Below are 15,954 nucleotides of genomic sequence, written 5' to 3' on the forward strand. Positions count from 1 at the left end.
GCAGCTTTCTTGGAATGCTATATAACAATTCAAGCAAATAACATTAATAGTTTTATTTCTATAAAGCAGATTTACAATACTTCTGATTTAGAACAAGTGTCCCAAATGATAGGCGACATGCAAACAGCAAAATAATCTTCGCTATAGACAAAGTCCAAGTAAGCACTTGATACAGATTGCTGCAATCTGTTCTTCGAGTGCTGGTCTATAACAATCCGCTGATGTCCGTATTTTGTTATGAATAGTAAGGTAGGGCACAGTGTGTGTTACTGTGAACAGTTCAGTGATAGGGTTGTTCTTATCAGAATCAGCAGCAAACCAACACCGGCAATGATATTTGAGGTATACATGCCGACATTGCCAGCTGAAGATGAAGAGATAGAGAAAGCGTATGAGGATATTTAAAGGGTAATACAGTATGTAAAGTGCAACAGGAATCCCACTATTAAATGCAAAAGATAGGGTGGATAGGTGGAAAGAATACATAGAAAGCCTCTATGAGGGGGAAGATTTGTCTGATGTGGTAGAAGAAGAAACAGGGGTCGATTTAGAAGAGACAGGGGATCCAGTATTAGAATCAGATTTAAAAGATATTTGGAGGACTTAAGATCAAATAAGGCAGAAGGGATAGATAACATTACATCAGAATTTCTAAAATAATTGAGGAAGTGGCAACAAAATGACTATTCATGTTGGTGTGTAGAATGTATGAGTCTGGCGACATACCATCTGACGTTCGGAAAAGCATCATCCACACAATTCCGAAGATGGCAAGAGCTGACAAGAGCGAGAATTATCGCACAATCAGCTTTACAGCTCATGCATCCAAGTTGCTTACAAGAATAAGATAAAGGAGAATGGAAAATAAAATTGAGTATGTGCTGGATAACGATCAGTTTGGCTTTAGGAAAGGTAAAGGCATGAAAGAGGTAATTCTGACATTGCCGTTTATAATGGAAGCAAGACTAAAGAAAAATCAAAGCACATTCATACGATTTGTCGACCTGGAAAAAGCGTTCAACAATGTAAAATGGTGCAAGATGTTCGAAATTCTGAAAAAAGTGGGGGTAAGCTATAGGGAGAGATGGGTTACATACAATATGTACAACAGCCAAGATGGAATAATAGGAATGGATGACCAAGAACGAATTGCTCATATTAAACAGGGTGTAAGACAAGGATCTAGCCTTTTGCCCCTACTGTTCAATCTGTTCATCGAGGAAGCCATGATGGAAATAAAAGAAAGGTTCAGGAGTGGAATTAAAATTCAAGGTGAAAGGATATCAATGATACGATTCGCTGATGACATTGCTATCTTGAGTGAAAGTGAAGAAGAATTACATGATCTGCTGAATGGAATCAACAGTCTAATGAGTACAGAGTATGCTTTGAGAGTAAACCATAGAAAGACAAAGGTAATGAGAAGTAGCAGAAATGAGGACAGTGAGAAACTTATCAGGATTGATGGTCACAAAGTAGATGAAGTTAAGGAATTCTGCTACGTAGGCAGTAAAATAACCAATGACAGACGGAGCAAGGAAGACATCAAAAGCAGACTAGCAATGGCATTCTTGGCCAAGATAAGTCTACTAATATCAAACATCGGCCTTAATTTGAGGAAGAAATTTCTGAGAATGTACATCTGGAGTACAGCATTGTATGGGAGTCAAACATGGACTGTGGTAAAACCGGAACAGAAGAGAATTGAAGCATTTGAGATATGGTGCTACAGACAAATGTTGAAAATTAGATGGACTGATAAGGTAAGGAATGAGGAGTTTGTGCTTAGAATTGGAGAGGAAAGGAATATGTGGAAAACACTGATAAGGAGAAGGGACGGGATGATAGGACATCTGTTAATACATCAGGGAATGAAATACATCAGGGAATGACACCCATGGTACTAGAGGGAACTGTAGAGGGCTAAAACTGTAGAGGAAGATGGAGATTGAAATACATCCAGCAAATAATTGAGGATGTAGGTTGCAAGTGTTACTCTGAGATGAAGAGGTTAGCACAGGAGAGGAATTCGTGGTGGGCCGCATCGGACCAGTCAGAAGACTGATGACAAAAAGAAAAGAAGGAAAAGAAAAAAAAAGAAATCTCCGTATACTGAGCCAATCAGAGCGCTAATGTTTGGCTGAGGCTTGCAGGAGCGGCGCTTATATTCACTTCTTCCAGAGGTCGCTCCTGGCGTGGCGCGGTCCTTGTCAGCAGGCTATTGACTGACATTTCGTCACCGCCTTCTCTGGTCTTGTGTTTGTTCTCTTTGTTCCAGCACTTTTGGTTACACCAGAGCACATATAATGTGAAAGTTATTAGCAATTAAATAAGCTATGAACAAATCCTGTACTTTCACAGAGGGAGATTGACACTGGCACAATAAAAGGGAGGAGATGATCATCCTGCGGACGCTTTGGAACTTGAGCTGTTATCTTTCCCACTATCCACTCTGTGCTGTTCTGTCATCCAGTTTCTATTGCTGTTTGCGTTAATAGTTCTGTTAATACTAATTTTTTGTATTAAGCAGGTTGCACCTTGAAAAGAATGGATAGGCCATATGAAAGCATTTGTGTTGGAGGACAAACAAATTTAACAAAAATGTTTCTGCAGCTTATATTTCTGTGTTGGAGGATCTAAGTAACATATGCCATTACAGGAAGAGCACAGGAAAATCAGTTGCTGCATCCCACAAAGTTTATCACTCGTTTATTCCTGTTTTCGATCAACACAAATGAAAAGTGAGACTTGTTAAATCTTTTGAGCTGCAGTAATATTTGCTGATGTATACAGATAAAAAATCACTGATAAAAGTCCTGAACTTATCTGTTGTAACTGCAGCCAAGATAACTGTCAGCCTACATTAAACTTTTTTTTTTATTAAAATCAAATTCCTCCAGATGTGCTTAAGATTTTTTATTTACTTCGCTACTAGTTTCGGCGTTGCGTCAACGCCATCATCAGGCCTGTACACTTTGATGAAATCAGTTGTGTGTGGCTCAGTCTAGAGGCCCACGGTGAGATCAACACGTGCTCCACATTGATAGCGGGCAGTAAGGTGAGTTATTGCCCGCCACCCATGTGGAGCACGTGTTGATCTCACCGTGGGCCTCTAGACTGAGCCACACACAACTGATTTCATCAAAGTGTAAAGGCCTGTAGATGGTATTGATGCAACGCTGAAACTAGTAGCGAAGCAAATAAAAAATCTTAAGTACAGCTGGAGGAATTTCATTTTAATAAAAATTATACCAGCTGTGTCCCACCTTCATCCAGTTTAAATATGGATGTACGAAGATTACATTAAACTTGTTTAATTACTAACAGCTTATTCCCTAATTTGATAGAAATCAGTATTAGATGACTCCAAATTAATAACTTGATTTGCAGGTCCTTAATTAATAACTTAAAAAATGTAATTTTGTAGAGAAGTTTTCATGATTTTACAAAGTGAGGTGGCACGTTGGTTAGCATACTGGACCCTTAACTCAGGTAGATCAGGTTCCCAGTCCCCATCCAGTCAACTTGATTTAAATTTTCAGTGTTTCCCTAAATTGATTCAAACAATTCCATAATAAATCTTTCATTCTGCAATGAAGTGTACAATGTTTTAAAATTCCTGGCAGATTAAAATTTTGTGATGAAGCAGGATTTGAATGCGGAATCTTTTAATTTCCCAGGAAGTTTCAGATCAGCACACACACACACACATCATTGAAAGAGTTGTTCTGGAAACCATCCCCTGGGCTGTTTCCAAGTCTTGTAGTGGCTGTGGCTTCCAACTGAAATCTTGTATGAAACACCTGTAGTAGGAGTACATTCCCAGGAAGCCTGTTAATCATGAATGTTCCAAATAGTTGGAAAATATGTTATGGCTTTTCATTTCTTGAACAGCAAAGAGGCACTTTGTGACTTAAAATATAAAAAATAATAAAATCAAGCAATCACTTAATCTGCATGGACAGTAAATTATTTTTTCTGACGAGGCACTTTCTAGGATTCAGACGAAGACCTGCATCATGAACGCACTTCAGCACAGTTGTCACATGACTAAGATTCTCTAGAAATGTCTTTGAGAAAATGACAATGTCACCTAGGTATCAAAGACAAGTTGTCCATGTAAGATGCTGAAACAGTTTGCCCATCATGCATTCAAAGGTGTCTCATCACTATAGCCAAATGACATAACTTTGATGTAAGAGGCCTCCAGGCATTATGAAAACAGCCTTTACTCTGTAGCTAGTCTGCGTATCCATAGTGGAGTAATACTAATGCTTCCAAAACAGTCCAAAGTGTCACCAGTTCATGGCAATGGGCATACCTGTTTTTTGGCAATTTTGTTCTGTCACTGTAAATTTGGGCAGTTAATCTTCATGAAAGAGATGGGAGGATGAAGGAGCCTGATAGTGGGGTTTGTAGAATCTTTGGACATATTCTGAGCTCAAACATACTTGAGGTATCACAGAGAGAATGACCTCAGCAATGCCAATTAGGATGGATTCCGAAAACATCGATCTTGTGCAACCCAACTTGCACTTTGCTCACATGACATCCTGGAAATGTTGGATCAAGGCAGTCGGGTGATGCAATATTACTCAATTTTTTGGAAAGTATCTGGCTACATACCAGAACTATGCTTATTATTGAAAGTTTGGTTGCACAGGGTATAAAACAAAATTTGTGGCTGCACGAAGTGTTGACTGCTATTGGCAAGAGATTTCAAACTGATTCCGTGTTTCTGGATTTCCAGAAGGCTCTTTACACTGTACCACACAAGTGGCTTGTAGCAAAATTGGATGCCTATGGAATATAGTATCAGTTTTGTAACTGGATTCATGATTTCCTGTCAGAGAGGTCACAGTTCGTAGTAATTGATGGAAAGTCATTGAGTAAAACAGAAGTGATTTCTGGCGTTCCCCAAGGTAGTGTTATAGGCCCTTTGCTGTTCCTTATCTATATAAATGTTTGGAAGATAATCTGAGCAGCTGTCTTTTTCAAATGATGCTGTCATTTATTGACAAAGACATCAGAAGGTCAAAACAAATCCAAAGCAATTTAGAAAAGATATATGTATGGTGCAAAAATTGGAAATTGACCCTAAATGACGAAAAGTGTGAGGTCAGCCACATGAGTGCTCAAAGGAATCGGTTAAACTTCTGTTACCCGATAAATCAGTCAAATCTGAAGGCTGTAAATTCTACTAAATACCTAGGAATTACAGTTACTAACAACTTAAATTGGAAGGGACACACAGAAAATGCTGTGTGGAAGGCTAACCAAAGACTGCATTTTATTGGCAGGACACTTAGCAAATGTAACAGATCTACTAAGGAGACTGTCTGCTCTACACTTGTCCATCCTCTTTAGAATACTGCTGCGTGGTGTGGGATCCTTACCAGATAAGATTGATGGAGTGCATCGAAAAAGTTCAAAGAAGGGCACCACGTTTTGTATTAGCGCGAAATATGGGAGAGAGTGTCACTGAAATGATACAAGATGATGGATGGACATCATTAAAAGAAAGGCATTTTTTGCTGCAGAGGAATCTTGTCACGAAATTCCAATCACCAACTTTCTCTTCTGAATGCAAAAATAATTTGTTGACGCCGTCCTACATAGGGAGAAATGATCACCATGATAAAATAAGGGAAATCAGAGCTCGCACGGAAAGATGTAGGTGTTCATTATTTCTGCGTGCTGTACGAGATTGGAATAATAGAGAATTGTGAAGGTGGTTCGATGAACCCTCTGCCAGCCACTTAAATGTAATTTGCAGAGTATCGATGTAGATTTAGATGGATTGAGAATTTCTTGTTAAGGTGGACACAGCATGTTATTTCAAATTGTGAGTCATCGACAGTTGTAGAAGCAACTTCAAGTTTGCTCCAGGTAAGGTGTGTTGCAACCGTTGCTGTTCATATTGTATATTAATAATCTTGCTGACAATATTAATAGCAACCCCAGACTTTTTGCAGATATTGTGATTAGCTATAAGAAATTACTGTCTGGAAAAATCTGCACAGATACTTATTTGGATTTTGATAAGATTTCAAAGTGGTGCAAGGATTGGCTTGCTTTAAATATTCAGAAATGTAAAATTGTGCAGTTACAAAATGAAGACATGCAGGTTTGTTTGAACCATGGGAGTGTCATAGAGATGATGTAGAAACTCTACTGATAGATGTTTGAAGATTTACACAAACTATTCTGATGGAACCTACTTCCAGAGTTAAAGAATCTGTATATTAAGATATATGGTTCTGGGAATATACTTACAACCCCTATTTGTCGCTCCTATAGGGATCACAAGAACAGGTTTAGACTAATTACAGCGTGCACAGAGGTATTAAACAATCTCTGTGCCTGTGCCCCATACTTGAGAGAAGCAGGAAGAAGCCATAATGAACTCATACAGTAGGAAGTACATTCTGCCTTGCACTTCTCAGTGGTCTGCAGAGTATGGCCATATATATAGGTATCACAGAAAATGGCACCCCAGAATCTGGGCTTTCTGACTTCATTTCTCAGAGTTGGTCTGCCTTCTGGTGACTAGTGCCATTAATCAGCAAAACTTTTCTTGAGTTAACTTTGCTGCTACCTCCTGACTGGTTTGATATTAAACACTTCTACTGCCAGCCATGTGGGTTTGACATTCACAGAATCAATAAACCCTGATCTCTCTTAATATTCATCATATTCATGATGAAGGTTCCTGATGGTCTTCTATGACATTTGTAAGTCATGACATTCACTGATGGGGAAAGAAAAGAAAATGCCGCAACACCAACAAGGAGTTGTGCGACATAGCGCCACTATGAGGATGCAAATCAGGTTTGCTTTAACATTCTGTAGTGGTCATGAACATTAGTTACCTTTGAGATCGGGTGTAGTGAGCTGATGTTAGTCAAGAATGCATTTAAGGTGACAAAGACATCGTTATCAACACCTCAGTGAGTTTGAACAAAATTTTGTAATAGGGGAATGAGAAGCTGGGACTTCAGTGGTATGAAGTGAGAGCAATGTGGACGTCTGCTGTGTTTTCCGAGGAAAGCTGATTCTGCCTCAGTGCCAGTGATGGCTGTGTTTTGGTTAGGAGGAAGCCAGTTGAGGGCTTGCAGTCTACCTCTGATGTTAGGGTCTGGGATGCGATTGCACATCTACATCTACATTTATACTCTGCAAGCCACCCAACGGTGTGTGGCGGAGGGCACTTTACGTGCCACGGTCATTACCTCCCTTTTCTGTTCCAGTCACGTATGGTTCGCGGGAAGAAAGACTGTCTGAAAGCCTCCGTGCGTGCTCTAATCTCTCAAATTTTACATTCGTGATCTCCTCGGGAGGTATAAGTAGGGGGAAGCAATATATTCGATACTTCATCCAGAAACGCACCCTCTCGAAACCTGGCGAGCAAGCTACACCGCGATGCAGAGCGCCTCTCTTGCAGAGTCTGCCACTTGAGTTTGCTAAACATCTCCGTAACGCTATCACGGTTACCAAATAACCCTGTGACGAAACGCGCCGCTCTTCTTTGGATCTTTTCTATCTCCTCCGTCAACCCGATCTGGTACGGATCCCACACTGATGAGCAATACTCAAGTATAGGTCGAACGAGTGTTTTGTAAGCCACCTCCTTTGTTGATGGACTACATTTTCTAAGGACTCTCCCAATGAATCTCAACCTGGTACCCGCCTTACCAACAATTAATTTTATATGATCATTCCACTTCAAATCGTTCCGCACGCATACTGCCAGATATTTTACAGAAGCAACTGCTACCAGTGTTTGTTCCGCTATCATATAATCATACAATAAAGGATCCTTCTTTCTATGTATTCACAATACATTAGATTTGTCTATGTTAAAGGACAATTGCCACTCCCTGCACCAAGTGCCTATCCGCTGCAGATCTTCCTGCATTTCGCTGCAATTTTCTAATGCTGCAACTTCTCTGTATACTACAGCATCATCCGCGTAAAGCCGCATGGAACTTCCGACACTATCTACTACTTCATTTATAGCCTGTCTACTAGGTCATTTATATATATTGTGAAAAGCAATGGTCCCATAACACTCCCCTGTGGCACGCCAGAGGTTACTTTAACTTCTGTAGACGTCTCCCCATTGATAACAACATGCTGTGTTCTGTTTGCTAAAAACTCTTCAATCCAGCCACACAGCTGGTCTGATATTCCGTAGGCTCTTACTTTGTTTATCAGGTGACAGTGCGGAACTGTATCGAACGCCTTCCGGAAGTCAAGGAAAATAGCATCTACCTGGGAGTCTATGACAGCAGGAGCACTCATGTGGTTTTCTCACACACCCTGAATGCAAATTTGGATGTCAATCTGGTGATTCAACCTATTGTGCTGCCACTCATGAACAGCATTCCAGGGGGGTGTTTACCACATACAGCTGTTGTAAACCAACATGCACTATGGATTGTTGACATGTTGCCTTGGCCTTCTCAATCACCAGTTCTGTCTCCAGTTGAGTACATATGGGAATCATCGGACAACAACTCCAGCATCATCCACAAGCAGCATTAACTGACCCTATATTCACTGACCAAGTGCAAAAGGCATGGAACTCTATCCCACAAACTGACAACTGGCACCTGTACAACACAATGTATGCACATTTTCATGCTTGCATTCAACATTCTTGTGGTTACACCCATTATTAATGTACCGGCATTTCACATTTGCGATGGCATATCTCGCACTTACATTAATCTGTGATCTTGCAATGTTAGTCACATAAATATGTTACCTATACAAATGTATTTCCAAAAGTTCATTACTCTACATTAATTAATTTTAGGTGAGATATGGTCTCAATGACAACATTGTTTCAAAAAAGGCAGCAATTTAAACAAAGACCAAGCTTTTTGTTTTCGTTTTCTTTAACGAATGGTATTCACAATCGTGAATATTTACCATCATAAGTTGTATAATGGAATGCTGGACCCAAACTCCCATGACTGCAGGATGGTTGACGACTTACGGAAGTTTGGGTCTGGGCGTGAGTCGTGGTTTGGTAGCTAAATGGTAAGGCAACTGCTCGATAAGCAAGAAATCTGCATCAGAGTCCTGGTCTGGCACAAATTTTCGTTGTCGTCATTCCATTATAGAGCTGATGGTATTCCATGTTTGCAATTGCGAATACATTTAATGTATTTCGTAACAGCTACAGTCCCCACAGTGTCTGTTCCTTCAGACAAGTATTTAATTCCAAAGGAACTTTGCATCATAATTTGGAGTAACACGGGCACTGTGATATTGTATAGTGGTTGATTAATTCGCTAATATACCATTTTGGTGGATATCTCCTTGTTAGAAGAGATTGCAGGTTAAGCATGTGTGGGTATCTTTTTTAAAAAACTGTGCCTGGGTGTCCAGTAGATCTTCAAAAAATTTCCTTTGCTTACCGATTTCATTATCTAATGGTAAAATAGCTTGGATTTTACTATATCAATGAGAATTATCTATTTTTGAAACTGTAATTTAATTGGATAGGTAAGAAACATCTACTCACCAATATCTGTACATTTCTGTTCTCCAGCTGTCGCTTGGTGAGTACTTTGTTTTACCTATCCAATTCCATTGGCTTTTACTGTGTATTAATATTCGTTAGTGCAGGAGTGTCACTTTTTAAGATTTATAAAAGCTTTCAAATTTCTCATTTTCTGTTCCCAGGCATGTACGTTTGGAAGAGCTTAGAAAACTGTCAGTGAGAGAGGACTCGTGCTCCCTCTGCTTTGACAGACGTGCCTCTGTGCGCTTGGAGCCTTGTGGACATCAGGGCTTCTGCTCCAGCTGCTGTACGCAGTTGTCAGAGTGCCCCATGTGCAGGGCACCGATTGCTTCCACTGTTCCAGATAACCCTTCGTGATACTGTGCCATATAGAAGTAAGTGCTTTTTCTTAAACAAAAAAATCGGAAACTTATAATCCGTAGGATTTGATTGTGCATTGCATGATAAATTTTGAATAATGTACTCAAATTTTGCTTTAGTAATATTTGTGACTTTTAAATTCGCTAAGGGAAAATAAGTTATTTCATTTTTATATTTTGAAGAGTTTCAATTAATGTATATTTCAAGAACTTGTGAGTGCTGTCTGCTGCCAAACTCACTATAAAACAGGGTCTACTCCATAGGGGTCCTCCAAAATGGAAAACGTATTCATAGCCAACTGTTGGTTGTCAACCTACTGATAAAATCCCACCGTATACTCTGTGACCTGCTTTAGGCTCAAATAAAAGGTGTGTAGAGGTCAAGCTCTAAAACTTCAAATAGATAACATGCACAGATTAAGCTTCTCTATCACATTTCATCTATCACACTACTTGGATGTAGGAGGGAGGCGTGCTAGGGTAGTCTGTGCAATTGTGCACAGCCACTGTGCCAGGGTGGTTTAGAGGTTAGCACATATGCCTTGTGAGCAGGAGACCTGGGTTTGAATCCCAGCCTTGCTACAAATTTTCATTTGTCGTTTGTCTGCATAGATGTTCGAGACTTGAAAAGTGTCAGGAACCATATAATTTCATTTTATTAGAGCACCTAAGCCTGGGTTTCAGGCAGGATCCCCCATTTCGTTCGATGTTGAGGTGCTACTCCAATACAGTTAGAGCACTTCTGTAATGCTGTTAGAGTTCATTGGCCATACCAAGTCAGCTGAGGCATGAATGGGAATTTGAACTGAGGAGAGAGGCATGCTAGGGTAGTCCATGTAGTTGTATAAAGCTGCTGTGCCAGGGTGCTGTAGTGGTTAGCGCATCTTCCTAGTGAGCAGGAGACCCGTGTTTGAAACACAGCCTTGCTACAAATTTTTGTTTGTCGCTTCAGTATATACACACACTTCTCTTTTTGTCCATATGTAATATATTATGTCTTTTGACACATCCATCTATGCGCAGAGTTTCTCAGACAGAAGTTAGAAGTTGAACAATCATTCCACAGCTCACAATCATACTGTTATCTGCACACATGGCCACTGGCAAAATACTACATTTCTGTAAAAATTCTGCCTCCAAAATCTTAATACATCACTGTTACGGAGACACTGCTCTCTCTGTAGCCATGCTTATCATTACGTTTGTCTTTTTGGTTTCTGTGCAATGTTAACAAGTTCAGTTGATTGGTAATTTGTTAGAGTGGCTTTTGGTCATGTACTGTCTTACAGAGAATCAAAAAAGTTTGTTTTCTTAAACAGTTCTCATTTTGCTTTAAAACTTTCCTTCTGTTTACTTTCAGTATTTACATTAATAACTTATTCCTAAAATTAACATTACTTCCACATATAAAAAATATCCTGCAAGATACCAGGACAAATTGTTCACTGACATACTCTTAATTCTGTATCACAATCAGAAAGAAACGGAACCCTAAAGGGATGATGTGTCTTTCTTTCTGTCCAACTGTTCAAAACACTCTTTCTGAAGAACACACAAATTTATCAAGTTGAAATTTATGTCACATATTTAGGTCTGTGGCCCCTTGGTGATGCAAACAAAGTGAAGCTTCTGCATCAATGCAGTGAAAAGACATGGCCATGTATGTCACATATTTTGATACTTGCAACTTAACTGTCAAAACCGATAGAGTTCTTCCTGTTGGCCTAGAATCATTAAATTTGGCAAGAAGCAAGGATTCATGGTACAAGTAAAGGGAAAAATCAGAAAATTGTTAATTTGTAATTATATTGTACAAAAAATTCTTTTGTCATTTGTTATGCAACTTCAAACTTGAAGTTAAAACATTCTCGAAAGCCTTGGAATCCCTGAGACTGATACCTTCCCAGTATCAGTATCGATAACAGGCAAAAACCATTAAGATCCTCAATTTGTGGAATGGCTGAACTGTCTATATACATGATTAAGTTGATGTGGAACCTTCAGTGTCTTTGAGTCCTACTCACATCTGGCCAATTATTTTTCTCTCCTCAGTTATACATTTTTTTGCAATATATTGTGGTTTCCAGACATGCCATTACACTGCATTCCCCCACCACTCCCATGTCCATCATCCCTCAACAATACACAGATTCTAACCTGCCAGTTACATCCCTTTGCTTCTCAAATTTGAAGTTTTGCAGTCAGTTATTTACTTATGTCTTTCTTATCTAACTAGAAATGTCTCTCTTAATTGGAGATCCTGGAAGACAGTCTTGTCTGAGCGTTTCAAAAGATTCATATCGTGCATGTACCATTAAGTTCTCCATCTACATAGGTAGTTCACAAGCCACTGTATGCATGGTGGAGAGTACATCGTACCAATATTATGAATTTCTTTTCCTGTTCGGTTTGCTTATTGAGTGAGGAGAAAATGAACTGTGTGTCTTTGAATGCATCCTAATCTTACTAATCTTTTCCTCATGACCTCTATAAGAGATATACATTGGTGGCAGCATAATTTTCATGCACTCTTCTTCAGTATAAACTTTCTAAATTTGCCCAGAAAGGTTTCACAAGAACTTGGTTGCCTTTCTTCAAAGGATTTCCACCTCTTGTGTGGCATATACCTTCCTCTTGTGAATCTAACAGCATACCCCTGTATTCATTTCCTGAAAGTTTGTGTTTTTTTAAAAAAAACCTTTCATGTATCTGTGTTGTGATGCCTATACACTGTTCAAAATTTGTTGGAGAGTGACAACCAAGACAGAAGTAGTGGGGAGGCACATGGGAAGAACAGCAAGCATTCAGCCAGTCATCTAATAACTGTTGCAGCAGCAACCATCCATAGTTACCAAAATTTAACCCTCAGTAGCACAACCTTTCATGCTTGCTGCTCTGTGGGATCATTTGTTGTGCTCTATTATTTCTTCATTTCACACAGCTTTGTGGTTAGTACTGCTGTGTGTTGTGTGATATTGAAAAACATCAGGAGCAAATTCACCAAATGTCATTCATTGGCAACGTTTGGTGTTGGCACTCTTGGGTCAGTGTATGAGGTCAGTCTTTTGAGTTAGGAGAACTTTATGGTGACTCACTTCTCTCTGTTAATGTGTTGATTGAAAGTAACTGCTGCAGGTCTGAATGTATACGAAAACACTGCTGTGAAGACTGACAAGAAAATTTGCAGAAAAGAAGAGGAATATGGGAAATCGGGAAAAAGTTGTATGCATAAGGGAATTGGTATGATAGATCCATTTTCTGAGGACATGATATTTTGTCATGTTTGTGGTAAGGATCACAGAAAGGAACATCTGACACACGGCAAATTATTGGTGATCACTAAGGAAGAGGTGTATTCCAGGAATTTGCATATCCCTATGTAACATGGATTTTCACCATGGATGTTTCTGTAACTGTAAGCTGTTGGAGGGAGAAGCTATAGCTGAATGAGGATGCTAATAAAATTCATATTGGGCCCAAATTAAGGATTATGTCCCTAAAAATAGGAAGAACTACGCTCTCTGCAATCGAAGCATTTGCCAGCAAAGCTGTTAGGTGTGTTACAATGGGTACCTTTGAAGACTTGAAGAAAGCTGCTTACCATATGTAGCACATCATGGGAAAAGCAAGGCAGAATGAAGATATTTTAGAAGATTCAGTTGAGAAAATTATCTCTTTATTAAAACTCGACAGGGCTGTGCCTTTTAAAGCATCTGTGATAGAGAAGATATTAATGACACAATTTTTCCCTCGTCAGCACGAAAATGATGCGTGGGCGAACTCGGCTGAATATTTAAAGTTCATCTCAGGGACACAGTCCTTATACATACAAGAAATTTCTCACTAGTTATGCAGTACAGAGAGTATCAGAAGGGACCATCTGATTTGGCACATCTATGTTTCTGAAAGTAATAAACATATACAATGAATTCTGTTTTTTGATTAATGGGAAACTCAAAGTTTTTTGTTTCATACCTTTTCATAAGTGTTCAATTTTCTTCGCTTGAGATGCATGGCACATGTCAGTGCAGTATTCAAATTGTTCTCACACTGCAGTGAGCGTGTCTTGAGTTACACCTTCCACAGCTGCTGTTACACGATGTCTCAGTTTCTTGGAATTGTTCGTGCCATCGTCTAATAGAACTGAAGTGGACACACACTGCTGCTTCCTGGTAGGAACCATGTAAAACTCAAGAGTTTGCTCTTTCCAACAGCATGTTGTTCACGCACATATCTCAAATAACATAATAGTTATGATTTTAAAAGTCAGATGATTCTTTTTCATAACCCTGTATAATGGCTGCAATACTGGGAGGGCATATTTTGTATTGTAATGCGTCTTTCTTCCACATGTATAAAATAAGTATCCTCATCTCAGTTAACATGGATAAATTTTGTTATGTTAAAAATAAGTATAAAAACTGATCAGAAAACATAACAAGTTTGTTACAAACTTAGCAATCTGTTTCTCACAATGAAACCAAATGGGTGACTGATCAGTTTTTGAAAAATTAAGCATTGCATTTACCTCAAATCATCTCTCATGTTAGAGACCTCTGACAGAGTTCAAGTTTGGAGCAGATGAAAATACAGTGCATTCTAAAGTTCAGTTTCCTTACTCTATTATCTACATTTAGAAAAGTTTCCTACATGTCAAACATATGATAACATCATTAGGAAATACCCTTTTTTAGACTTTCCATATATCATATTAACAATCTGTTGCTGTAAATAAAACTAAAATAAAAACATGGTGCAGCTCTTCCAGAGCACACTAATGCCAGTTCCATTTTTTGCCATTTTTGCAGTTTGAGTGAGTTAAATCAAATGTAAGATTATGCATGTATTCTGTGCAGGAAGTGGCAACTCTGTTCCCCATCTCCACATGCTCCTGCCAAAGTATCATTTCTTGAGTAGTTTTGAACAGAGTTTAGTAACTAGACAGTCTTTTCTTTCTGTACATGTGATATCTCTTTACCTACAAATGGAGTTATTTGAGAATAAACCTACTTTTGAGACAGCTATTGTTTCTAGAGAATCTATGTCATTAAAGTGATGCTATTGTATAGTTGTCAAAATATAGAATATCTTTGGCTTGTATAATGAAAAAGCAGAAAATATGTGCAAGAAGTAATAATACCTTTCTTTTGTTACAGTTAGCCAAGACTGTCAGGATTATGGCAACATCTTCCATTCAAGGAAGAACAGCATTAAGTCTGAGTGATGTCGTGTGTTGTGACAATATGGCTGAAGCCTGCAGTTTTCAGTACAGATGTCCTACTTAATTTTGCATTACGCATACTGGTCAATTTTTGTGAGGAGGACTACTACTATATTTATTTGATATGTATAGTTGTTACAGTGAAAGTGATTTTGTATTGTTTAATTATTAAAAGAGTTCTTATAACATGTGCCTGTCTCATATGTTCATTGTCTGTGATATTAAAGTGAAAACCGAGATAATTTTAAATATGAATTTTAAAGTATTAAGTCCTAAAAATATTTCCTGATATTTTATTAATAAGTCTGAATGGATCTATGTCCAAGGCATAATATACCGTGTGGCATATGAATGAATATCCTACGCTGCTTGAAGTTATTTATTGCCTAGGTGGAGATACTCGTTTCTCTGATAGAGCATGTGGGTGGATGGAACCGTAGTGTGTGTCTCATCTTCTGTTTCTTCTACCTTCAGGGGTGTGAAATGATTTAAGATATGCATTACCAGGAGAGATACGACTTCAAGAAACTTGTTCTGTAAAGTGTGTTAAAAATAAACTGTCACTGTACTACAAAATGCTATTTGTGCTTCCAGTAACCAAATTTAACCTAATAAATTAGAAGGAAAACTGATATTGAGAAATAGCTTCTGCTTTCTCTGTTACATAAAATAGGTAATGTTTGTCTTCTATGGATGTCTTCATATTTGCTTGATTGCATTGCTACGTGAAAAAGAGACACCATTGCTACTCGGGATGCTGCTTTACAATGAACACTGCTCACTGCCATGTGGCTAATATAAATTTTCAAACCTTCAGTCTAGACAATGATAAAAGTTAC

The 15,954-nt window shown here is 38.7% G+C and overlaps 1 protein-coding gene across 1 annotated transcript in view; it reads left to right on the forward strand.

Annotated features, from left to right (window-relative positions):
- The window catches only part of LOC126259781 (RING finger and SPRY domain-containing protein 1-like), a 166,111-nt gene extending 150,806 nt beyond the window's left edge, over positions 1-15,305 (forward strand). The window contains exons 10-11 of the mRNA XM_049956788.1: positions 9,697-9,909; positions 15,051-15,305. Of these exons, the coding sequence (XP_049812745.1) occupies positions 9,697-9,892 (196 nt within the window). The 3' untranslated portion in view covers positions 9,893-9,909; positions 15,051-15,305. The remainder of the gene's footprint in view (positions 1-9,696; positions 9,910-15,050) is intronic.
- Positions 15,306-15,954: the final 649 nt, after the last annotated feature.

The sequence above is a fragment of the Schistocerca nitens genome, chromosome 5 (assembly GCF_023898315.1).
Source record: "Schistocerca nitens isolate TAMUIC-IGC-003100 chromosome 5, iqSchNite1.1, whole genome shotgun sequence".
Lineage (NCBI taxonomy): Eukaryota > Metazoa > Arthropoda > Insecta > Orthoptera > Acrididae > Schistocerca > Schistocerca nitens.